We start from the raw sequence: 25,020 nt of genomic DNA on the forward strand, positions 1-25,020 counted from the left end.
AATAAGGAAAGTGCTAGAAGAAACTGGCCTTAAACCCTCTTTCCACTGTCAAGGGGAAGCGGCAGCCCACGGCAGCCAGCTAGCTCATCTCATCCCCTCCCCTCCTGCTGACACTGGAGCTGCAGACTGCCTTCCTTTCTCCTTGATCCTCGCAGCTGTTGTCCTGAGCACATTCCTCCCAGCTTTCTCATTGCCTAGTCTGGCAGCCCCATGGCTTCCTACCACCCGGAGACTGGCAGCTTCTTAGAAAAGTCCCTGGCCATCAGAGCAGTGCTTTCATTGGCCCAGGGGACACGGAAACAGGTGTTACTCAAGGTTCAAAGAGGGAGGGGTCTGGGAATGGAGGAACCACAGAAAGGGCCACCAGCCATTGGTTTTTTGGGTCCCTCTCCTCTCATGGCCTGGAAGCTCCCTGGATAGGATAGAGCAGAGAGGAAGAAACAAACACAAAACTTTAGAGAGGCTGACCCAAAATCTTAAGGCTTGGTGCTAAGGGAGGAGTCTGGAAGCTCCCAGATACTTAGAGGCCCTGGAGGTAGGACAAGAGCTGACAGGACATCCACTCAAGTCCAACAAAGAAGTCTGCAAGAAGAGACTCCAGGTGGAAAGCCTCCATCCCTGCCACTGAGCAGCCAAGTCCCCTTCAGCAGCTCAGCCTCCTTTCCCAAAATGAAGTTTGTAACGGGTCGGAGCTCAGTGGTCACCAAGACTCCTTTGGGTTCTGAGGTCTTACTGGCATAGCAAATGCTCAGTGAGGGGGTGAGACACAGTGTTCACGGATAGGGAGCCCTGGTGAGGGGTTTTCTGCTGTAGGGAACGGGCCAGGGACTCAAGGCCCTGGGTGTTGTGATTCTCCAACTCCGTGTGTCTCGCCATTTAGCCTCTGTTTCAAAGAATCTGTGCTTCTAGGGTCTCACAACCCAGGGACATCTCATCTCAGCATGTGGGCGAGCAGAGTGCTTGACATGGACATGGAGGTGGTGATATGGGTATATCTTTCCTGTCGCAGTGTCCTTTTTTTTTTGCAAAACAGAGACCGTGACAGCAGGGTCTGCTCCCTTCTGGGGTTACACAATTAAATACGAAGCAACAAGATGTTAGGGACTATGGCAAGCTTGTAGCTCAGTGGGCAGAGTGCTCGCCTAGCAGCCTAGCATGCACAAGGCCCGTGGTTTGGTTCCCAGCACTGTATAAACCAGTTGGTACACACCTGTTACCTCAGTACCTGGGAGTGGCAGGAGGAAGATCAGAAGTTTAACGTCATCCTTGGCTACCTTTCAAGTTCAAAGGCAGCCTAGACTACAGGAGACCTTATCTAAAAACAAAACAAAACTCACAAAAAAACCAGGTGGTGATGGCACACACCTTTAATCCCAGTACTCAGGAGGCAGAGACAGGGGGAACTCTATGAATTTAAGATTAGCCCGGTCTACAGAACGAATTCCAGGACTGTCACATAGAGAGACCTTGTTCCACCCTTGTTCCTTTCTTCATTTATTCAGCACCTATGGAATGCTCACCCTGCAGGGAGGGCATAAGGAATGCAGGGCCTCTGCCCTGGATTTCCCAAACCTGAAGAGAGGCTGAGAGCTACTCAGCTGGGAACAGATAAACAGAATGACGCCGATGTGAGAAGGACCAAGCAGGGCCTCCCTTGGGGCAGGGCGCGGGGGGGGGGTCACTTGCCCATCTTGGGTGCAGCCATGAGGGTGTTGGTGTAGGAGGGGCTTTCTATCTGGAAGCCAAAGAGCCCGACATAGAAACAACCTCTGGTGAAAGGGAGCAGTGTGTGGAAAGCCCAGAAGTGGAAACGAACCCCCTGCAGCTGTGGGGGTGTGGGGGCGTGGGGGCGTGTTGGTGTGTGTGTGTTGGTGTGCATGCATGTATGTGTGTACCTGTGCATATGTGTGTGTTTGTGTGCATGTGTGTATGTGTGGGCCTGTGCATATGCTATTCTAGCAGTGCCCAGGCTATGTGAGCAGGGCAGGGTCTCAGCCTTCAGTTGGCCCAGCTGGGTACCAAGGGCATCCTTACTAGGACATTCTGTATGTGTGGTGTCCTCTTGGAGGGCTTCCTGGAGAAGTTGGAGATTTGGAGCAAGGACTGGAGACCTTGGGCTGGAGCACTGCTCTGGGAAGAGCACTGACAGACCTCTCCAGGCCTCCTGTCACCCTGTCCTGTGGCTGTCAACTACTTCCTCTAGCTCAGTCCCTCACTGGTAAAACAGGGGTCATTCTAAAAGACCTCTCTGGATAGTGGTAAGGGGGGCTGGCCTTTGAAGTTCCCTGCAGACCATCCTGGGCTGCACAACAGGTACCCATGCCTCAGCAGGGACCCAAGCTCAGCATCTTCTCCCCTTCAGGTCTGGTTCAGTAACCGCCGTGCCCGCTGGCGCAAGCAGGCAGGAGCTAACCAGCTGGCTGCCTTCAACCACCTTCTGCCTGGAGGTTTCCCACCCACTGGCATGCCCACCTTGCCACCCTACCAGCTGCCGGACTCCACCTACCCCACCACTACCATCTCCCAAGGTGAGTGTCTTCGATTAGAAAATGGACAGTTCTGCTGTTCTGACCTTGAAACTCCTCTTCACTAAGGGCTAAAGAGCCAAACCGATCCCACTCCTCCATCCCCCAGGGCTGCACTGGGCCACTGAGACCCCTTAAGGAAGGAAGATCCCTTGGGCACAGTTCTTCCAGTAGCTTCTAAGATGCCACACAGCCCCAGCAAGGGGAATGCTGAGGGGGAGGGAGGTGGCAGGGAGAGAGCCCACAATACCCAAAAGGTTTCCTTCCCCAGTGTCCTAGGTGCCCACCCTGCATCTTGCTCCCACCCCAACACACACAAGAAACCTCTTGATGTCTGAGGCAGGCACAGGGCTGCCTCCTGAAGGGCCTGGAGGCTGGCATTCTGGAAGCTAAGGAGCCAGAGAGCCCTGCCCATGATTCGCAATAAGAAATCAAGGCAGTGCTGAGGACATCAGGGTCCCAGGCTGAAACTGTGCAGAAGCACCCTACTGAGCAAAGGAGAAGCAAGTCAGTTATTTCAAGCATACTTCACTCATTGGCCTTGATTCTAACCCAACCTGACTGAGGCACAGACATCCCTGCCCCCTGCCCCCATAAGCTAGGACTCACTCTTGGCTTTGTGCTCTTCTCAGCATGAGGGAAGGCACCAGATGGGTCACCAGTACCCACAAAATGCTAATAGGGCAAGTCTGAGCAGATTATAGTTCTCATCAGGTACAACTTACAATCCATTTATTGAGCACATGCAGTATGCCTAACACAAAGCACCAGGACCTACCTGTGTACAAGTTGCCTAGAGGTCATCTATATGTCAACAGGGTGCCAGTCACGCCCCAGGTCAGTCTGTAGGGCTGCCTGGGAACCAGCCCAAGTCACTTGAGAAGCTGCTCCCTTCCCTCCAGAGGGCACATCTGGGTGGGAGAGTTCCCAAGGCTGCTTTTGCCACTTGCTTAGGACCTCTGTGGGTCTCTCCTCAGATGGGGGCAGCACAGTGCACAGGCCCCAGCCCCTTCCACCATCAACCATGCATCAGGGTGGATTGGCTGCAGCCGCTGCAGCCGCCGACACCAGCTCTGCCTATGGAGCCCGCCACAGCTTCTCCAGCTACTCAGACAGCTTCATGAACCCGGGGGCCCCCTCCAACCACATGAACCCCGTCAGCAACGGCCTGTCTCCTCAGGTAGGTGACCTCTTTGCCCCATCTGGGGGGTCCCATTGCCAGACTCCTCTTGGCCCGACCAGAGGTGCCCAGGGTAACCCAGTCTGGCTCTCTCCCACAGGGGAAAAGTGTCAATCAGAACTCAGTGGTCTTGGGAAGTCTCTGGATGCTGGAGACCCTGAGAGAATTTGAATGGAAAAACAAATGTTCCTTTTTCCTTCCCTTGCCTGCATTGGTGATCATGGTTCTGGGCTGACCTTCCTCTTGCTGCCAAGCTAGAAATTGGGGAACAGGTTGTCACTTCCCCCAAATAAGCAGGGACTGATTACAGGACCTGCTCTTGGCCCAACAGCCATTCTGAACTTGATAACTGATCTATGGTGTCATCATGTGAGCAGGGGAAGGCTGGTGCCGGGTTTGAATCTAGAACCAAGAGTTCTTTCTAGATCCAGTCAGCACTCCGTGGATCTCTCCTATTGGTGGAGAGAATTGCTGGCGAGGTTCTGGGCAGGGAACACTGCTCTCAATTGGAGCTTAGAAAATCAGGTTCACTTATGTGCAGTTGGTTGCTGGCTCAGTCACTTGTGGCCCAATGAAGTTGTGGCCTTGGAGAAAGATGGAACAATAACGAAGGGCTTGTCAGGGTTATTGGTGGCTTTGTTGAACAGACCTGAGGTTTGGAGTCTGAGTGATTTTTGAGGAGCCGATGTGTTGTCTGCTTCTGTAGCTACAACAGGCTCCCAAGTCCCCCAAGTCTATTCTGCCTCCCACCTGCTTTGCCCTTCTTCCTCATGTCTTCCAGAGCCAGGCTTGGCAAAGGGAGAAACATGATCTGCACCTAGCTGTGTTGCATGGGAAAAGGTGCAGGCTTTGGGGGAGGCGGAGAGCCTCCTTCTACAGCTCTGGGGCCAGTGTGCATATGGGTACCTCGGCCTTCCCCTGTTTACAGTTCTTAACACCCCACCAGGAATACAGCTGTAGTATGTGGACGTAGTGTGTGTGCATCCATCCACTGAGGGTGGCAAGGGTACCCTCTGAACATCGAGGGTCGAATGGAGTCTGGATAAGTTAAAAGTCTCAACATTTCACAGCCCCTGCTTACCTCAGGGTTCACTCTCATCTTCATGGCTCTGGGGTCTTGGGAGGGATCTGCTGGGGTAGAGAGGGAGCACAATTTATAGTACAAGTTGACCCCAATAGGAAAGTCCCCCATGGTTCATCTAGGTCCCCTGGGAGTGTGTCACCTGAGCTGAGGATGGTTGGCACACTATTACCCAGGATCAGAGATCTGCTCCCTGTCACCAGGATAGTGTTAGCCATGAAAACTGGAAGGCATTTTTGGTTTCTCCAGAAACCAAAACTAAAGCTACACACAGCGGGAAATTTAGGGATGGGACCAGCCTGCATATCTTGCTGGTGGTCTGTGGCTGCCTGTGGGAAAACCGACCTCTTCCCATGCTTTGACTAGGTTGTCTTGTCCCCATCCAGTCTTGGAAATGGGTGGCTCTGAGCATCAGGGACTCCCTGGAGAGATCCAGCAGGATTCCATAAGAAATCCCTTTGTTCCTGGAAGTTCTACAAGCTTCCCATTCTGGAGATGGCACCTCAGAGGCCCAATGGAGCTAGTGTGGGCCATTCATCAGGCGCTGTCACTGCACTTGGGACAAATCAGTGAAAACAAGGGGGAGAGCCTGCCCTGGGGGCCACCAGAGCAGCCAAATCAGTAGTGACTCCATGGCAAGAGGCCTGAGCTTTCTGCAGTCCTCGGGAAGACACTGTTCTGGTTGTTATTCGTATTTTAACCTATGTATGAGTCAGGCTTCAAACCCACATCTCAGGAGTCCCAGGGCCTAACTTCTCAGCTGGAGGGAGGAGAGGGGTCCTTCAATCCATGTTGTGAGTTTAAAAAAAAAAAAAAACACACAAACAAACAAAAAACCAAGATCCGGGGCTGGAGAGATGGCTTAGAGGTTAAGAGTACTGGTTGCTCTTCCAGAAGTCCTGAGTTCAATTCCCAGCAACCACATGGTGGCTCACAACCACCTGTAATGAGATGGGGTGTCTTCTTCTGGCATGTAGGCATGCATGCTGGCAGAACACTGTATGAATAATAAATAAATAAATCTTAAAAAAACAATCAAGGTACAAGCACTTCAGATTGGAGGCTACTGTCAGAGTAGACTCAGTCCGAGGCCTTCCTTGAGGCTGGGAATCTCTGATGCCCCAGCCCACAAACCCCAGCCTTATAGCCCCAGCCATTAAGTACTCCTCAAGGGACCTCCTGGTTGTGCCCCGAGTCCTTCTGATGAGGTGCAGGGAAAGAGAAGCCTGTCCTCACTTCTGATGACTTCTCTGGTTAAGACTTTGCTCCTGTCTGAGGGTCAGTTACTTGGATAATGACTTAGAAAATAGCTCCCGAGAAATGGGGCATGGTGGTGCACACCTGTAATCCCACCCAACACTTGGGAGCTAGGAGCAGGAGAATCAGAAATTCAAGATCATCCTTAGCTACATAATAAGCCCAAGGCCAGTCTGGACTACAAGAGGCAGGCAGGCAGGCAGCTTTTGCAAGGTGAGTCCTTTCGGTCCTCAGTGGATAAGATGGGCAGTTGCTTCCAGTCCTTTTCCAGGAACAGCATGATAGACCCACAGGACAAGGAAGGTATCCAGCCTGATGGAAGGGTCCCAATCTGATAGCAAAGCTCCCTTGTTGAGCTCCCAGTGGGATACAAGGACAGACATCAAGAGACTCTGATGAGCAGCCAAACTTAGCCACCCAGAACCCAACCAAAGAGTCAGGAGCAGAGTTCTTCCACACAGGGGACCTCAGGCTGCAGCAGGAACCTCTTCTGGGGCCTCTTCAGGGACAGACTTGTGGGACCTGGGGGGCCCTTCTCACTCACCATTAGTGGATGGATTTGGAAGTGGAAACTGAGGTCTAGGGAGGGCCCAGCGCACCAAGATTCTTGCAAAGTCACACTCCAGACTTTGAGTCCCGGGCTCTTGCCATTGTGTCACAGAAGGCAACATGGCCGCAGCTCACACTCTTCACACCCGCGCTCACCATCATCTTCTTTGTCCTTCTCCACATTTACAGTTCCCTCCAAAATAGTCTGTAGGTGGGCCATGAGTCACAAGTCTGGGATCTCAGCAAATTAAGCCCCTTTGGCTTTTCCTCCTCTTGACTACTTGTTCCTTTTTCCTCTTGTATCTAGAGTAGTTATACAGTACCCTGATAGGCTGGGGTAGGGAGTATGGCTCACAGGTCAAGTGTTGCTGACCCTGCACTAGGCCCTGGACTTGAGCCTTAGCAGTATAAGTGTAAACAGATGAATAAATAGATTAATAATAATTTTAGTGACCATCAAAACAAAGATAATGCTGAATACAGGCCAGACATAGAAGCAGCAAACTGTGGTTCCTCTTTCAATTCCTAGACTCATGGCAGTTGTCTTATGACCTCCGTTCTATAGGTGAGAAGACTGTCATCCAGGGCCATCCATCCATCCATCCATCCATCCATCTTTCCATCCATCTATCCATCCACCCATCTACCTACCAACTCATCCATCCATCCATCCTCTATCAATCCCATTTATCCATTCATCCATCCATCTATCCAACCAGCCACACACCTACCCATCCTCTCATTTATCTGTCTATCCATCCATTCACCCACCCACTAAGCCCATCCATCCAATCGATCCTTCCATCAATCTACTCATACATATATCCACACATCTATACATCTACCCACCTACCCATTTATCCTCTCATTCACTCACACATTCATTCATTCATTCATTCATTTATTCATTCATCTTCCTACCACCCACCTGCCCACTCATCCCCTATCCAACCAATGAGCACATACATACATCCCACAGTTTATTCATAGATCCATCTACCTGTCCACCCATCCACCCTCCCGTCCACCCTCCCCCTCATTTATCCATTTCCCATCCACCCATCCACATATCTATACTTCTTTTTTATTCATATGTCCGTCCAACTATTCATTCACTCAATATATCTTCCCACCTATCTATCCATCCATTCAACATCTACACATTTACTCATCTACTCACCCACCACACATAGAATCCACCCATCCATCCATCCATCCATCCATCCATCCATCCATCCAATGTGCTGAGCCAGTCTCTCCCAGGTTCTAGAAAGTATTAAAGCTGAGATTGGAACCGCCTGCCTGCAGAGTGTACCTCGCTGTTGTGTTGTATGGTTGGTGTGATGGTCCATAGAAGAGAAGCTTTGTATGATGGTCCAAGCAAAGAAGTTGAGGTGCAAGGCCACAGGGGCAGATCAGGATTCAGAGTCTGCATCCACAAATAGCAGTATCCCCTTCCTCCTGAGACGGAGCTTTAGATCTGCATGGTGGTTGACAAATGTCATCTTCTGAGTGTTTCTCAACGGCAGGTGCCCAGTTCTGCCCTCCATCATAGTCCAAGGCCTCCAGAGGAGATAGACCAGCAAGGTCAGATTCTTGGCACCAGAACCCATGTAAACATCTGGCCTAATGAGGTCATTTGAACCCCACAGCACCCTTCCTCTTGGGGAGGCATTCTTGGAGAGGTTGAGAAATTCACAGAAGGCCTCAGAGCTATTGAGCAGTGGAGCTGGGGTTCTAACTGAGATCTGCTTGACCTCTGAACCCCACCACCCCTGACCCTTAATAGGACAAGAGCAAGGCAGTCAGTGGACTCTTGGGACTGGATTTCACCTGCACAGGAGACTTCCAGCCTCTTTCTCCTCTCACTTCCTCTTTGTCCCCACCCCTTTATTGGTGACATTGCGTTTCTAATAAGCATTTAAAATGAGTCTTGCTGGACCCGAGATGAGGAAGGAGGAGGGAGCGAAAGACATGTAGGCAGGAAGATGGGGCGGTGTGGGGGGGATCATGGGGTGTTAAATAGCCCAGAATTTTTAAAAACCTGATGCAAATCATTGGTAGGAGAGAAAATTACGTGCAATTATGCCCTGATACTGGAAGGTTTTGCCTAGCCCAGGCAACAAGATCTCATTAACAAGCAGAAAATAAGATTGAAATGGTGTGTAAAAGAGCTGAAAAATGAATTTGAATGCTGCGTTTGTCCACAATTACCCCCTCCTTCACACATATTTTATTGCAATTTTTTTATTATTCTTAATCCCTCCATTCCTCAAAGCAGATTGGGGACATCCTGGCATTACCGGGGCATTGGGAGGAGGTGTGGAGGATCTTCCGCTCCCCTGAAACGAGACCCTTTCTCTACAACATCTTCCAAGGTTGGGATTTGGAGAGATCGGAATTCATTTCTCAGGCTTAGCAGGTTGTAGGGACATCGGGCTTTAACCCCAGCCAGAGTCTCTTCTGCACCCCCCACCCAGTGCTTTCTTTGCTGCCTTCTCGGGTGACTTTCCTGCCATTCATTGGCTTCCTTCTTTCTGCCTCCTCAGAAGGGGTCTCTATGTTCTCTTTTTCTCAGGGAGCTTCCCACTCGGGCCCCACAAGTGGAATGTGGGCTGGATCAGAAGAAACCTCAGGGCAGACACTAAGTTCTGATTCTGCCACTTATTATGGTGCTGTGTGACTCCAGGGCAGCTTACTTAACCTCTCTGGGCTTCATTTGCCTCACCTAGAAGGAGGGACATTCTCCTTGCTTCTCAGAGGCACCGAGAGGACTAAGTAGAGATCTGAGCAAAGTGCCTGCCTGGCACACAGGAGGTGCTTGGTAAACGTGCATTGTCGGCAGCCTCTCATCTGTGCCTCAGTCTCCAAACTGCACCCTTTACTCTTGCCCCCTTCCTTGCCCGCTCTCTCATCCCTTTTGGTTGGCTGGGGAATGGCTGTGCTGGTTTCTTCCTTGGAATAGTGCAGTGTGCTTGGCTGGCTCCCTCTGGAAAGAGCAGTGCTGGGGTGTAGATAGCACTCCTCTTCAGGAAACACAGGAAGCTGCCCACTGTGTACCCCAGAAGGTGAGCTGAGAGGGGAAGACTGGGGACAACTCCACGTGGCTTCCCAGGGTAAGAGGACAGTTAATGGAGTTATTCCCACCCTCCCTTCCCTGTTTCTCATCATGACTGGCAGTGCCAGAGTAGGGTCAGGAGTCAGTTTTCAGACAGGACCAGGAGTCTGTGGCTAGATTTTCTTGGAACCAAAGCCCAGTAGCATTTTTTTTTCAGCACCTGCCCTCCTGGCTTTCCCCACACCCAGTAATAGCCCATCTCTAAGAGATGCAAGCCACACCTGCCAGCCCCAGTTAAAGCCAGCTGGGGCAGCAGCTGGGGGACTTGTCACCATCACTCTGCTCTCTAGGGGTCCTCACACTCCAAGCATCCCCCCTCCCCACCAGCATTCTTGGCCTGGCCAGCTCTGACAAGGAATTAGCCACTGCAGAGGTATGAGCCCATGGTCTTGGTGGCCAGCTTTAGTCCCAGCCTGGAGATGCTGAACCTCCCTCTCTAGGGGTCCAGACCTTGCCAGTGCTGGCTATCCAGCCATTCTGCCTTTGTCGGAGGTCACCCACCTCCGTGGAAAAGCTGAGTTATTTCCCACTGGCTGCTGCTCCTGACACAGCCCAGCACCTGCTTTCATCCGTCAGAGGCCACAGCTCTGGTCCCCAGGGAGAGACTGGGCAGCCGCCTCTCGTGAAAACAGAGCCCTGTTTATGTCTCTGCTTTTGCCCTTTATCCTGGGTGGAGGGAACGGGGCGGGTGGGGGGGTGGCCAGGGTGGGAACTGCCTCTCTAAAACAGAGTGGGAAACCTCTAGCTGAGGTGTGGTACCATGGCTGTGGTGATCAGGGTGAATGGCTTGTGGCCCGGCTTTCAGGGTGACACTGGGGACTTTCTAATTATTGAAAGGACAATGGCTGAGTCTACTAGTCCTTTTCCAGAATGAGACGCTGAGAGCTGAGCTTAGCCCACTGTAGAAATAACTCCATCTCTCTAAGTGCCCCCATCTATGCCTGGAAAAGTGTGGCCAGAGCCAAGGGCAGCAGGAGGGACAAGAGTTTATGTGGGGTTCCACATCTCCAGGGGCTGAGGGAGCTCCATATTACTCAGCGCACTGTCTGCTGGATGACACACGTCATTCTCCGTATCTGGAACATAGTAGGTCACCAGCAATTGTTGGTCAACTCCAGGCCTGCTGACTTTGATGAGGTGTAGCTGAGATTGGCTCCCCAGGGAAGGTTGGTAGACTGTTAGAAGCAGCCGCTCATCTGGTCTGCACTGGAATTTTTCACAATGCCTGTCAAGTTCACTGGGCACGCGGTACACAGGGAGGTTTGGAAAGAAGGGGTGTGAGGTCCCCTGTGCTCCAGCAAGGTGCATTTGGGGAGGACAATACCGCCTGTCTTCACTGACACCCCCTCATATACACACACACCATTGGAGAATTGACATGGACAGTTCTGAGGGGTTTCTGGTTCCGAGGGAAGAATGGAGGAGATATTCGAGACAGAAAGACTACAACATAGCAAAGATCATGACAGCCAATAACAGAGATGGAGCGTGGGCTCAGCGGCATGGTCTGCAGGTGAGAGTTTGCATTCCAGGCACTCTCTCTACTTACATGACCACAAACAACCTCTGTGAGCTTCCTGGGCCTCCCTCTCCTCATCCACACCACTCATCTATAGCCTTAGAATTACGCGAGGGGCTGGGGCATAGTTCAGTGGGTAGGTTGCTTGTCTAGCATGCTGGAAGCTGGGATCCATCCCCAGCACCATAGAAACAGGGTGTGGCAGTGCATACCTGTAATACCAGTATTCAGGAGGTGGAGGTAGGAGAATCGGAGGTTCAAGTTCAACTTAGGCTACATATCAAATTCAAGGCCAGCCCAGGTGACATTAAACCCTATCTAAAGACAGACAAAAAGAAAGAAACAAGGCGGTTCATGGAAATGTGTCCTTGCCACACCTTGTACAAGACAGGAACTTGATAACCAAGTTCTTTCTGCTTCTCCTACTCTGAGCAGATCCTACTGTGGGGAAGTCCTGCTAGGCCCAGCCCACTGCAGGCCCAGGAAGCTACTGGTTGGAAAAACTAAGGGATCTGAGCTCTCTCCCAGTCTCACTATGTGGTCTGATGAGTTGAGTCCCTACAGTGGGCCTCAGTTTCCCACCTTATGCCATGAAGGAGGTGAGCCAACTGCTACCAAGGCATCTTCCTGTTTACTTCCCAGGACCCCAGCTTGGGTTGCTGGGCTTCCCAGAAGGCCAAGGTTTTAGCCTTCCAGGGCTGGCTGACTTGGTGGGAACGAATGCAAATGGCTGATTTCTCCTTCCTTCTGAGTAATGCAGGGCTCAGGGAGAGACGGTCCAGGGCAGATATGGGGGTTGAGAAAATGAGATAGGTTAACAATATCGAAGGCAGGCTGGGGGCCTTGAGACCTGTCCCTGGGCTTCCCGGAGGAAGCAGGGACTGCCTGGAAGCCACAAGGACTCCACAGAGGAGAGGTGGGGGGTCACATTGAAGGTCTCTGTAGGGTCACACTCTTCCTGCTTCCTGCTCCTGCACCTGCTGCCTCGTTGTGATGGAACCCAGCCCCATTTCCTCTTTTAGACTTCTCCTCCTGGGAAGTGTTCCTTTGCCCCCTCCTACTGGGCTAGCCGTACTTCCTCAGGCTTTTATCAATTTTTATCAGCATATGGAAAGCGCCTGCATTGTTAGACAAGTGCTTTTAAATAGTAATAATGATGATTACATTTTTTTTGAATGCTCACCCCAGGCCAGATATGTGCTGAGCCCAGTATGTGGGTCACTTTATCCCTGTCTCTAAACCATCCCCCTTGCAGGAGGCCCTGGAATCATTTCCGAATCCCAAGTAGAGGCATGGAGCATTTTAAGTAATTGGTCTAAAAAGTTAACACAGGGCAAAGCCTAGACCGGAATCCAGCCAGCCTGGCCCAGGACACACTGCTCTTTCCCGGGGCATGTCATAAAGATGGGTGAGACCCTTAAAAATATATATTTGTTTATTTGTAGTATACACATGCATTGTGCTATGTGCACCACAGTGCACACATACATGTGGAGGTCAGAGAACAATTTGAGAGAGTCAGTTTTCTGGTCCCTAGGGATCAAACTCAGGCTGTCAGGCTTGGTGAAAGGCCCTTTACCCTCTGAGCCACCTCTCTGGCCCTCTAGTTGGATCTTGTAAAGCCCCCAGTGGGACCTTGGATCTTCGTTGATCACAGACCCCTCTAGAGAAGAATAATAGAGGTCAAAGACAGGAAAACAGAGGCCAGGGCAGAAAAGGGCTGGGGTTGGGAGGGGTACCCGCAGCACTGCCAGTCCACACCTGTGTGACCCCAGGTAGTCTTTATCCTGCCCCTCTATCTCCCCATGTAAAGCGAGTGTAAGGAATAATGGGTTTGCAGATACATGTCCAAATTGCACCTGCACAGCCTATGTGGCTGGCTGCAGAAAGGAACTGTGTGCCTTGTTAGGGACCGCAGTGGGCCCAAGGTCACAAAGAGACAGTGTAGGTCTAGGCTAAACCTGGTTCTTCTGAATCCCTTTCCCCTCAACCTCCCAGCAACTCTTAGTCTCCATCTTGTTCCCTTTGCTCCAGGCTCCTCCCCAACCAAGGGTCCCCATCCCTAACCATTCTGGTTCTCTCCCCAGCTGGGACACTTCCTTTACCATCCTTTTCATTTGGGACAGGTGTTTGACCACCCACAGAGTTCTGCTAAAGCGAAGGCAAGAGGCATGGGAGTCTCTTGCTTGGCTTGAGGCTTCTGGGAATAGCTAGGTCTAGGCTGCTTTCCCCGGGTGTGGTCAGAGACCCTACGAAGGGGAAGCTAGACTATGATCTCATTCGTGTGTGTTTTGGCTGTGGGTCGCTCACCCCAGGGATCCTCTGTGTCTGCACTTTCCAGGGAAGACAGACAGCCTTTCCCTTCCCCTACCTCCCTCACCTGAGGTCCTAGCCCCAATGTTCTCTGGCACACAGCTGCCAGGAAGTGCATCTTTGGTTTCTGTTCATTCCCCTCCTGCCTCCATCCTTCTGTTGTCTCCAGCCCCACTGTCTCCTGATCCTTTGCCCCGCCTCACATCCTCTTGGACCCCATCTTACCCTTCCACATATTTGCACATAGGTGCAAGCCCCTCTCCTCCAGGGCATTCTCCATCCCTCGGTTCAGACCCTCTTCCTTTCTCCCCCTCTCTCTTTCCTGGCAGTTCCAGCCCCCACCCCATTGTCCTCCCCTAATCTCTCTCTACACCTCTCCTTTCCCTGGCTCCACAGAGGGCCTCTTCTTCCTCATCTTCAGTACCTCCTCCCTCCGCCCCCCCACCAGCGCCAGGATTCTTCATCTCTCTGGTCAGCTCATCCAACCTATAGTGTGTTGAGGCTGAGCTGGGTGCAGGGTCCCCAGGCCTTGTATGGGGGTGGGGAGCAGGGGGACTGGGATGGGGACACGGACGGGGGCGGGGCGGGCAGCTGACACCCCTCCCGCTCTGTTGCTGCTTCGGCTGCCGCGCCTTTGATCCATGGCCTGAGGCCGCCTGACAGTGGAAAATGCGGGGAGACAAAACCACTCAGTCAAAGTGATTCCCAACAACTGTCTCCCCGAGATAAGGACTCACTGGGCTCCGCAGCCTGCTTAATTCCTGCTGCCCGGCCTGGGATCCCGTGCAGCAGCAAGCCGACTGCCAGTAGAAAGCAGCTCTGAGAACCAGCCTGGTCCCGGGACACAGGATGGGATGCAGGCTGGGTACCAGCATCAGTGGGGGAATCTAGGACAAGGGATCAAGCATCCGGTGATCTGACAGGCTAGGCCTCCTTCTCCTGGCAATTTCAAGGAATCCTCCTTGTTCTATCCCCACCAAGGTTCTTGCCTCCTTCCCTGGACTGTTCTCTTCCTCCAGCGAAGGTCCTCAGCCCTTCCACCCTCCACTTTCCCCAGCCCCTCTTGTTCCCGTGCTTGCAGCATTAGCTTTGCACTCCAAGTTCTTGCTCCCTCTGTAGAGCAGGATCCAGGCTGTCTGGTGGCCCATGTCCCCAGCACAAAGCTTTAGACATAGCAGGGACCTTATAAATACTTATGCTAGGGACAGAAAGTGGACCAGCCTTGCTTGGACCATGCCTTCAAGAACCAGCAAGAATCCAGCACTGAGGCAGAAACCTCCAGAGAGGGAGGCATGCCCTAGATAACGTAGGGGGTGGTGTGTGGGTCCTAGACATCTCCACCCAGGGGCATACCTTCTTGATATGACAAACAGGTCTCTAGGAGGCTGAGCTGGGCTGAGCTCTCTGTCCTTGACAATAGGGTCCAGAATGGAGACCAGGAGGTTAGATTCTATATGGTAAGATCTAGAGGGCCCCACTGATGGGATATCCAGAGACCCCTGTGACAGACCTCTTCCCGTCATGGTGTTTGGCACACAGAGTTTTTGTGTGTGCATGGTGGCAGAAACAGGAGTCAAAGGAACTGGATTTAGCTCAGGAATCCTGACAGCCATATCTGGAAGGGGAAGTCGTGAGAATTAGTGAGCCCCCATGGGTGCAAGCGGAGCGGGTCCTTCACAAACAATAGAGATAAGATGAGTAGCAGGGTTTTCTAGATGTGGGCATCACAAGGATCTGGGGTGTCTGTTAAAACTCAGCTCCCAGATTGGTCCATGACAGCCATAACAGGTCTGCAGTGGGCCTGAGGAACCTGGTTTTAAAGATGGCACCAACCATCTGAGGCAGCCCATTGGCAGCCTGGCACCCCAGAGCACTGGATTAACATTGGCAATCTTGCCCAGTGTGGCTGGAGACCCTGCCAAAGGCCTCCCCGGTTTGAGTATGCTTGAGTTCCCTGTGCACCTCAACATCATCAGCATGGCAAACCCCTCTTCCTTACAACATGACTCCGAAACAAAGCATGGTGGTACATGCCAGCGGTCTCATTGTGGGGGGATGCAGAGGCAGGGGAATTGCCACGAGTCTCAGGCAAGTCTGGGCTGCAGAGCAAGACCCTCCCCCAGGCTGGGGAGATGGCTCAGTTAGTAATGCACCTCAGTGCACAGAGCATGAGGACCCAAGTTCAGTCCCCAGCACCCATGGGTGACCCCAGAGCAGGGAAGCAGACAGAGAAAGACCCCCTCAGGCTCTCTCAACAGCTGGTTCAGCCAGAACAGCAAGCACAGGTTCACTGAGAAAACTTGTCTCAAAACATAAGCTGAAAAGTGATTAAAGAAGACACTTGAGCCAGGCGCTGGTGGCGCACACCTTTAATCCCAGCACTCGGGAGGCAGAGGCAGGCAGATCTCTGTGAGTTCCAGGCCAGCCTGGTCTCCAGAGCGAGTGCCAGGATAGGCTCCAAAGCTACACAGAGAAACCCTGTCTCAAAAAACCAAAAAAGAAGAAGAAGAAGAAGAAGAAGAAGAAGAAGAAGAAGAAGAAGAAGAAGAAGAAGAAGAAGAAGAAGACACTTGAGGGGACTATAGAGATGGCTCAGCAGCTGAGCGATTCGAGAACCACAAAGATTATATATATATATATATATATATAATATATATATATATATATATATATATCACACAAAGCTATTGGCAGAATGAAATCCCACAACAGTTAAGAGCACTGACTGCTTTTCCAGGGTTCAATTCATGGCAGCTTATAACCATCTCTAACTCTGTCCTCTGTAGGCACTACAGACATACAGACACTCCCATATACATAAAATAAAATGAATAAGTATTGACTTAAAAAAGAAAACACTTGATATCCACTCATCTACCTCTGGTCTTCACATGTACATCCAGGCATGTGGATGCACACCTACACACACACACACCACTCCCTCCAAAAAGGAAAAAACAAAATCGCCTGTTGGGAGGGGCTGTTGGGAACTGCCCTGGTACTTTGTCCCCAGACATCTCAGAGCTGGGTGACACCCCACAATAGCCTTTGTCTTACATGGCACCTAGAGAGGCCCCAAACTTTGGCTGCCAGGGGGACCTGTTATTAGGCTACTCTGAGCAGCTGCCTGTTTCTACTGCTGAGCCAGGGCGATCGATGTCTTGACAGAGTCTGGTATGTCATGTATCCAAAACAGAGACAGAGGCAGCCATGTGGGTGAGATGATAATGGCCAAGGGGACAGGAGAGCCACCCTGTCCTCTCTCTGTCCTTCCATCCTGCTGCGGCTCAGACCTCAGCTCCCCAGGCTGTCAAGGTGCTGGCCCGAGGCCATATGAATGGGACCCTCTCATCAGACCAGGGCTATCTGACCCGAGGCATCAGAGGATTAAAGTCCCATGAGGGCCCTGGCAAGTGTCTTATCATAAAGGGGACATGTCCAGGCTGAAATTGAGACGTGGTGCCCAGGGGCAGAAGTCCCTGATCCCTACCCAAAGGGCTCCCTTTCCCTTCCAGCCACAGACATGCCCTCCCTGCATGAAATCCTCCAGTATCCTTCCCTGAGCTCCCTGGAGGCTCCCCTCCTCCAGGCCAACTTCATTCTCTCTTAAGGTCTCTGGGGTGAAGTAGCTGCCGCCATTGGGGTTTTGCTATGCTTTGAACAGCTGAGAAATAGGTCTGATATGATTACTGTATATAGTGGCTGAAGTCATGGTTCTTTTTTGTTTTCACACTCCTGGGCATGGAACTCAGCGCCTTGTAGATAAGTGCTGGGCAAGTACGCTACCGCTAACTACACCCCAAGCCTTGGGTTTTTATTTGTTTGTTTATATATTACTGATAACCTTTGACCCTGTAGCCTATGCTGGCCTGGAACTCACTATGCAGATCAGGTTAGCCTCAAAATGTCTGGATTTATAGGTATGTGACTTCACACCCAGCTTGACAAGGCACTTTTGTCTCCACTGGCCGTCTGATAGTGACACAGCACAGAGGACCTGTAGCCCACCTGTCCATTTTGCTGACTCAGATGTGAAATCCAAGGTCAGCATGCTGGAACAATATCAGAATTCAAAACCCAGATCTACTCTGGGGCAGACGTTCTCCCCTCTGATAGGTCACCTCAGTAGAAGGGACAGGCTTTGTTGTCACCTTTGCAGCTTAGATCTAGGCTGTTCTATAGAGGATTCCCCAGGGAGCCTGTGCTGTGAAGGTGAGCAGTACTGGCCAGGTGGCCTCTCCAACCTTCCTCTCCCAGCAAGTCAACTTAAATTATACCACCCTGGGCAGCAGAGAGGGGACCCTCAGACCCCAGGGGCCAAGGGAAAATGGCAAGGGAGTGAGACAGGTAGCCCAAGGGCTCCTCAGCCCTATAAGAGCTGTGCTGACCAGGCTTGACCAGGAAGCATATTGGGGGGCTGGGTGGACAGAGGGATCAAAGAAGAGAAAGAACCTATGTATGGTGGACAAATGGACCAGAGAACTACGCTATGAGATACTAGAGCAAGAAGGAAGGTGTGTCTGAAGTGACACACAGAGTCATGGAAAGAAGAGAGGGGAGAGAGAGGAGGAGAGAGAAGCCCGAAGACTAAGAGCAGAGGGACGAATTGGGGCTCAGTGACAGGGGCAGAGGCAGGGAAAGAGTCAGAGGGGAGGCAAGGGTGCTGTGGCAAAGGCTGTTGGGGGGGGGGTCAGAGTCCTCGCTCACTGAGACAGAGATCAGCAGTCTGGATAAGAGGGCCCAGAGGGGAGGCGGGGGCAGGTGCAGAGAGGGGTTAGAGGGCTCCTTGAAGAAGGGACCCAGCATTGCTCTGTAGCCAGCACAGATTGGAATTCCAGCCCCAGCAGCACCCAGCTGTGCAGCCTTGGGCTGCCCTGTCCTCCAGATCAGCAGCAACACGGGCCCATTTTGTATCCCAGTGGGGTGACCTGCTAGAGCTGACATTGGCACGTTCTCCCTGTAGCACTGCCCCCCCTCCCCCGCCACACACACACATCAGGTCAAGAACCTTTTCAGAGTTGCCAGGCCTGAACCTCAGAAGTCCTGGCTTCCCAGGATGGCAGTGGTGGTCCCCAAACTCCCAGAGCCCGAGGTGAGAACTCCTGCCCTTTTGGCAAGTGTTTCCCTTTAGTTCCAGATACCGTCCTGACAGGTGCTTCCTGTGATTAATGTCAACACCCCCTAGCCTTGGGAGCAGCTCCTCTTCCCCAAGCCACAGGCTGGCTGTGGGTGGGCAGCACAGGATCCTGCCTAGCCTTTTAGAATTGCCCCCTGTTCTCTCCCTCCCCTAGAGTCCCCAATGGACATGGGGCACAGACCAACTTGGACTCCGTCGGTGATATGGAAGGGAACCTGAGTTTTCAGATCACACCCAGAACCTTGCAACCCCATAGTCTCTACAAAGAATGGCAGTAGCGGGGACCCTGCATAGCTGGAAGTACAGCCATGGTTAGGGGGTCTTGGGCAGTTTAGGAGGTTGCTGTCAGATTTGGGGACCACAGTTAGAGTTCAAACTGATTATGTCAAATCAGAGAGCATCCTTCAAATGAGAAGCAGCGCTTCTGCAGCTGTGTGATCTTAAGAAGCTGACTTGACCTCTCTGTGCTGCCAATGTCCTACCTAGGTACTCTGAGGATTCTATATGTGCCTGGTCTGGGTGGGCCATCCGGAGACAATAATTTCAATATGTATGGCTATATTTAGAAGTGCAGCCAACTTCAGAGTCATGGAGTTGGGGCTCAGATTGGAGCTGGGGATATTAGTATAGCATTCGAGTTCCACCCCACGTCTCCCCCTTTCCCTCCCTTTCCTCTATAAGTATATAAACTGCGCCATCAGCATCCCAGTCAGTGAGGCCCTATCTCTAGCCGCATCTCTCCCCCCCAGGATGGGAACAGACAACATCTCAGCGCCGTCCCCAGCCTCTTGTTTGTTTGCTATGGAGTCCTCCATGCCATGGGCACGTTCTTTGCTAATTTTGTAGCTGCCTTTATCAAACGAGGATTCACAGGCGCCTTAGCCTTGATAAGTGGATTAGTCTCTGCACTAAACAAGGAGGTGCGGGGCGTGGGGGCTGCGCCACAGAGGATGTTTGTCTCTGGAAGAATGGAGACTGCATTCTCTGCCCTGTGAGGGCTGTCTGAGGTGCTGGAAGGGCCATCTGCGTGCCTTGTCTCAGCTTAGAACTTGCTGCAAAGCAACCAGGGAGCCAAGGGGAGGGACTGGGAGTTGGGGGGTGCGGAGGGGACTCTGGATTCCTTCCAGTCACATGATCTACCTGGGCTCCTCATACTGAGCATGGGAGCACCCGCCTGGGCTGCAATACTCCCGTGGCGGGCCCCTCCTCCTGCCGCCTCCAGTCTCTACTTTCTGTCTTCCATTGTGACTTTGCTGGGGATTCAGGCTCAGCTCTTACAGACTTCCCTAATCCAGTTGAACAAAGCACAGCAGCAAATTTCCAGGCCTTGGAACTCTGGAAGCAAGAAACAGGTCTGCTCAGAGGCTGTAGTGTTCCCAGGAACTTCCTTAACCTTGGTGAGGTCTGAGGAATGGCTGTCTGGAACCCTCGGGGCATCTTCCAGTCACCCCAGGTCCTAGTTGAGAATGCTTCTCCTTGAGTCTCTGAGTGTTACCTGAAACGTATGTTAGCTCTTCACTGTTGGAGCCATGAAATGTTAGCATCCTGTCAAGTTGACTCTTGGTCTCCAGGAAGTTCCACCATGTTTAGCTTGTGACTTTGTTTGGCTAGTGATGGCCTACTAGGTTTTGAGTCTGAGAGAGGAAGAAAAGACGTCTGGGTGACCACAGCAAGTCATAAACAGAGAATCTGGTGCTAGGTTCTGGACCAGGCTCAGCTCTTTAGAAGTCAAAGCAGGAGACATCCAGATAGGTGGACTGGGTAGAGGTCAGAGGAGTCCCTGCAGAAGCCTGGAGATGAAATAAGATACAGGAAGAAAGATGGTAGAAGGATGCTTGCTCAGATAAACCATCAAGGCTAATTGGGTAAGTGAGGGACCCAATGGTTCCTTTGCCCTGGCCCTTCTTAGTGTAAGTGTAAGTGGTTGGGGGTCTCTACTCTGTGCTGGCTGAGGGGCATAGGGAACAGAGGTACTGAGAGAGAAAGAAACCGGATGGAATGGAGCGGAGCGCCACAGGCCCTCAGCTGGTCCTTAGCCGCTCAGTCTCCCATGCTGCCTCCAGCTGAGTGTGATTTTGCTATTTATTTACATGTAATTATTGCTATGAGGTGCAGATATTAACGCTGTCAAGAGCAATTTGCTCTGACATTTTTCACTCCCTCAGTGCCCCCGCCACTCTTGATGGGGCCCAGGGCTCTCCCTGCTTAGCCACTGCGCGCTCGGTGGCCCGGCCCAGAACCACCCAGCCGGCAAGGAGCTGCGTCAGAGAGTTCACCGGCTCTTCTGCAAGCCCATTAAGCTTTGAAATTGAATTTGGTCTGGGAGAGGGTGGTTGCTCCCCACCCTGCCACAGTTCCACAAGCCAGGCTGGCTCAGGGCCTTCCTGCTCTGCCTTCCACAGACAAAACTGGTGGGCAAGGGCGGGCTTAATGAGGGCATGAGCCAAGGGTTAGAGGATGGCAGAAGGCAACAGAGAGGACAATAAGGACCTTAAGGGCCATTATCAGAGAGGCAGGATGCATGTGACTTTGGCCTCACTGATACAGCCTAAGACGGATGTGGCCACTCTCTCTACCTCACCATCTGGTCAGCCACCAAGAACGGGTGAAGGCTGGGGCAATAGGGAAGTTGTAAGGCATTAGGGGGAAAGAAACTGATCTGAGTTGACCCTCAGAACCTATGTAAAAGGCCTGGTATGGTGGTGAACACCTGTAATCTAAGTGTCAGGTGGTAGAGACAGCAGGGCCAGGTTAGCTTTAGGTCAGTGAGAGACCCTGCCTCAAAAAACACAGTGTAGGGCCACAGAAGAACATACAAGGTTGTCATCTGGCCTCCACACCCATGTGTATTAGTGCATATGTGCACCCACAGAGAGAAAGAAAATACTCAGTGGTGCCAGGGATAGATGGCTGTACCACACCTCAAAGAGAGTTTGCTCGGTAGCCAGTGAGGCATCTCAGTCACTGTGGAGTTGGAACAGAACCTGGGCTGGCACCACAGTGAATCCCTCCAGTAGATGTCAGGAATGGAACTGGCTTTCAGTTTATACATAAAGTATAGACTGAATTCCAATCCCAGCCCCAAAAGTGACTGAGCATTTTGATCTGGATAAACTACTTTACTTCCTGGGATTTCCTTGTCTTCAAATGAAACTTCTGGTTTTTTTTTTTTTTCCTTTTTCTTAAAAAAAGTATGTGTGTGTGTGTGTATGCATACATGCAGGTGTGTGTGTATACATGCAGGTGTGTGTGTACACATGCAGGTGTGTGTGTGTGTACGTGCGTGCGTGCGTGCGTGCGTGCGTGCGTGCGTGCGTGTGTATTCAGGTGTGTGTAGACAATGTGGAAGCCAGAAGAGGGCACCAGATCCCTTGGAGTTAGACTTGGTGGCGGTTCTGAGCCACCTGGTGTAGGTGCTGGGAACTCTTAACTGCTGAGCTATGGCTCCAGGCCCTAAATAGCTGATTTTCATTAGGCCATACTTGACTGCATCAGGCCATGGGATGGATGCTGGCTCACCTTTGAGATGACCAGGAGGTGTCCAGGCAAGGCTTCATACAGCATCCTAGCAGCCTGTTCATTCTAAGACAGCTGATGGGTGGAGGGACAGCCCCATTTCAGAAAGATTGACTCTGAGCCAGTGTCTTTCTGATTGGTGGGAAGGAGTGGCTGCCCACACATAGTAGGTGTGAAGGAGTGGCTTCCTGCACACAGTAGGTATATAGCAATGTGGGCCTGTCAGTTTCAGAGGCCAAATGGAAGAAGAAAGAGAGACCCATGGGTCCTTTTAGCCTGCTGTGGGAAGTTGGCACTCTGGGCGAGCAGCAGGCCTGAGCCATCATGGCTGTGGGTCCCTAACACACTGTGATGCATGCCAGCTTGTCTGCCCAGCTACTAATGAGGCCTCACTGCCACCACTCAGTCCCTGCCACCACCAATCTATATTCTCTTCTCTGACAATTATGAAGGGGACCCACACGCGCACACCAGGGGGAATGGAGGCCCCCTCCTGCTTCCCTCTCCTTCACCCCTCTGCCTCCTCCTCCCCCTCAGCTTGGCCAATTAGGCCCCTGACACCTGGAGCTGCTGACAAACTGTTTCTGTCACTTGCTCTCTGTCTTTCATTAGGGCAGCAGAGGAGGGGGAGCGGGAGAGGGAGGGGAGAGAGATGGGATCTTTCATGCTTAGTAAGGCCGGCTACATTAATTACAAAACGGCCATTTGCCGCGTGAAACTCTGCTAATTAAATTTATGCAATCATTATCTTTAAATAGTCATATCTTTCCCAGCGATCGGCTGGTCCCTTCCTTCCCAACCCCTCTGCCACTGCTCCAAGCGAGCAGTCGCTCTAATCCCCTGGCCGTGTTTATCCAGCTATCAGAGATGCTCTTCCATCTCATCCCTCCCCGCCAACCCCCCGCCCCACATGGGCACCTCCAACCTTGGCCAGCCTAAGGATCAGCCTGGGGGGCGGGGGTGGCTAAAACCTCTGCCATGTTTCTAGATATCTGGAGAGTGGCACTTTGTCAACCAAATACCGGATATGTATATACGTTCTTGACCTCCAGCAAGAGGTCATTCTGTCCACACCTCCTGTCCTGCCTCCCTGGCTCTGTAAGCTGCAGAGGGGTCCTCTGAGAATCTTCGGGATGGGGGGGCATAAGCATGCCACTAGATTCGCCCCTTTTGATTTTCATTTAAGCAAGCCAGGCATATGCCAGGCCTGGGCTAGAGAGAAAAAGATCCAGTCTTTGGTTCCCTCCTGAACTTGCTCACTCAGCAAATGCTTGCTGGACACCTACTGTGTGACAGGCATCCAGTCTGTCCCCAGGCAGCTCCTGCCCATCCAGTGCTGTTGTACATGGCCACAACAGAATGTGTGAGTGTTGAAGAGGTGCTCTGTGCATGGGGATCTGTGGGTATGTGGGGCAGCACACAGGATCTGCGGCAGCCTGAGCCCGGGGAGAGTCTGGGGCTGCAAGAAAGCTGAAGACTGGCTCTGTGGGGTGAGGCTCCAGCCTCTCCCTGCTGAGCCTTCTTCAGGTCCTCCTGGAATCAGAAGGACCTTCCAAACCTCCTGGATCCCTTCTGATGCTGGCTCCCAGAGGGCCCTTCTACCTTCCTCTTCACTCCAGGGGAACTTACCTGAAACCCTTACCTTGCCCACATACAACCAAGACACCCACACGTGAGCACAAACAATATATCCATGCACACACAGATAAACAGTACCATGTACACAAATGTACACGAACACAAAAAGATTCTCCTAGGAATGTACAGTACTCCCCTGTGCACCCCCAATCCTGAATACGATAACCCTTCATGCACACACATGCACACACTATGCTCATGCATGAACACAGCTAACAGCTATGCAAGCCTGCACTCAGTACTTCTGCCCACATGTACTTGCACACATAGCCCCCCCCCCACACACATGATATCCACACCCATGTCCTCGTGTGGACAAAATCCTATATATGACAATCCATTGTATACACACATACACACAGTAACAATGCATGTGCACATCTAACAGCCATGTGCACTCAGTACTCCCATGCACACATATGACCCATATGCATGGAGTACACACCATGCTGAGCTGCTGAGCTGTCTGGTAGAGCCTACCTCAGCACAAGGACAGACCAGAGCATAGCACTGCAAGCCAGAGCTCAGGGTCTCACTTTATTTGCCTCTTGGGTGACTCCAGGCAAGCCCCTGAGCCTGGGCTTCCTCACCTGCAGAGCAGGGTGACTGCCTCAGAGTAGGCTGTGGGTTTGATGGAGACAGGCTCTGGGAACTGGGGGGTGCTGCTCCCCTGCAAATGAAGAGGAACCTCACTGGAGGCTGGAGGGATGCTGGGATGTGGGGGCTTCCTGTGAATTGGAGGATGGGGTTCAGCCTCTATACCGATTGCTGGTGAAGGGGTGGGGCCAGGGAAACCTGGGAGAAATCTTGTTTGGAAGTTCCAAGTCAGCACCCGAAGCCCATTACTGCTGTCCACAGGGGGCGGGGGGGGGGCATAGATCCTCTTAGCAGAGAATTGAGAGGCAGGAGAGAAGAGGGGAGTAGTGGTAGCTGGCTGCCTGGGTGGGGGATTTCTCGCTTGCACTAATCCCAGCTGGAGACAGGCAGGGAACCAGCAGGGTAGGAATGCTTTTGTGTGTGTGTGTGTGTGTGTGTGTGTGTGTGTGTGTGTGTGTGTGTGTTGGGATTGGAGGAGAGTGATACAGATGCATAGATCTGCACAGGGGAGCTAGAGAATGTGGAGGTGAGAGACTGTGGTGTGTGGGAACAAGTGTGGGTCAATTTGCCTGTGTGGGGTATGTTGGTGA

General features: G+C 52.0%; 1 protein-coding gene across 2 annotated transcripts in view; it reads left to right on the forward strand.

The window, feature by feature from the left end:
• Positions 1–25,020, forward strand: part of Pax7 (paired box 7) — a 91,802-nt gene that overhangs the window by 51,441 nt on the left and 15,341 nt on the right. For both annotated transcript variants that reach the window (XM_027398998.1, XM_027398999.1), the window contains exons 6-7: positions 2,363–2,528; positions 3,503–3,705. In XM_027398998.1, coding sequence (XP_027254799.1) covers positions 2,363–2,528; positions 3,503–3,705 — 369 coding nt within the window. The remainder of the gene's footprint in view (positions 1–2,362; positions 2,529–3,502; positions 3,706–25,020) is intronic.

Source organism: Cricetulus griseus, chromosome 2, assembly GCF_003668045.3.
Source record: "Cricetulus griseus strain 17A/GY chromosome 2, alternate assembly CriGri-PICRH-1.0, whole genome shotgun sequence".
NCBI classification, from domain to species: domain Eukaryota; kingdom Metazoa; phylum Chordata; class Mammalia; order Rodentia; family Cricetidae; genus Cricetulus; species Cricetulus griseus.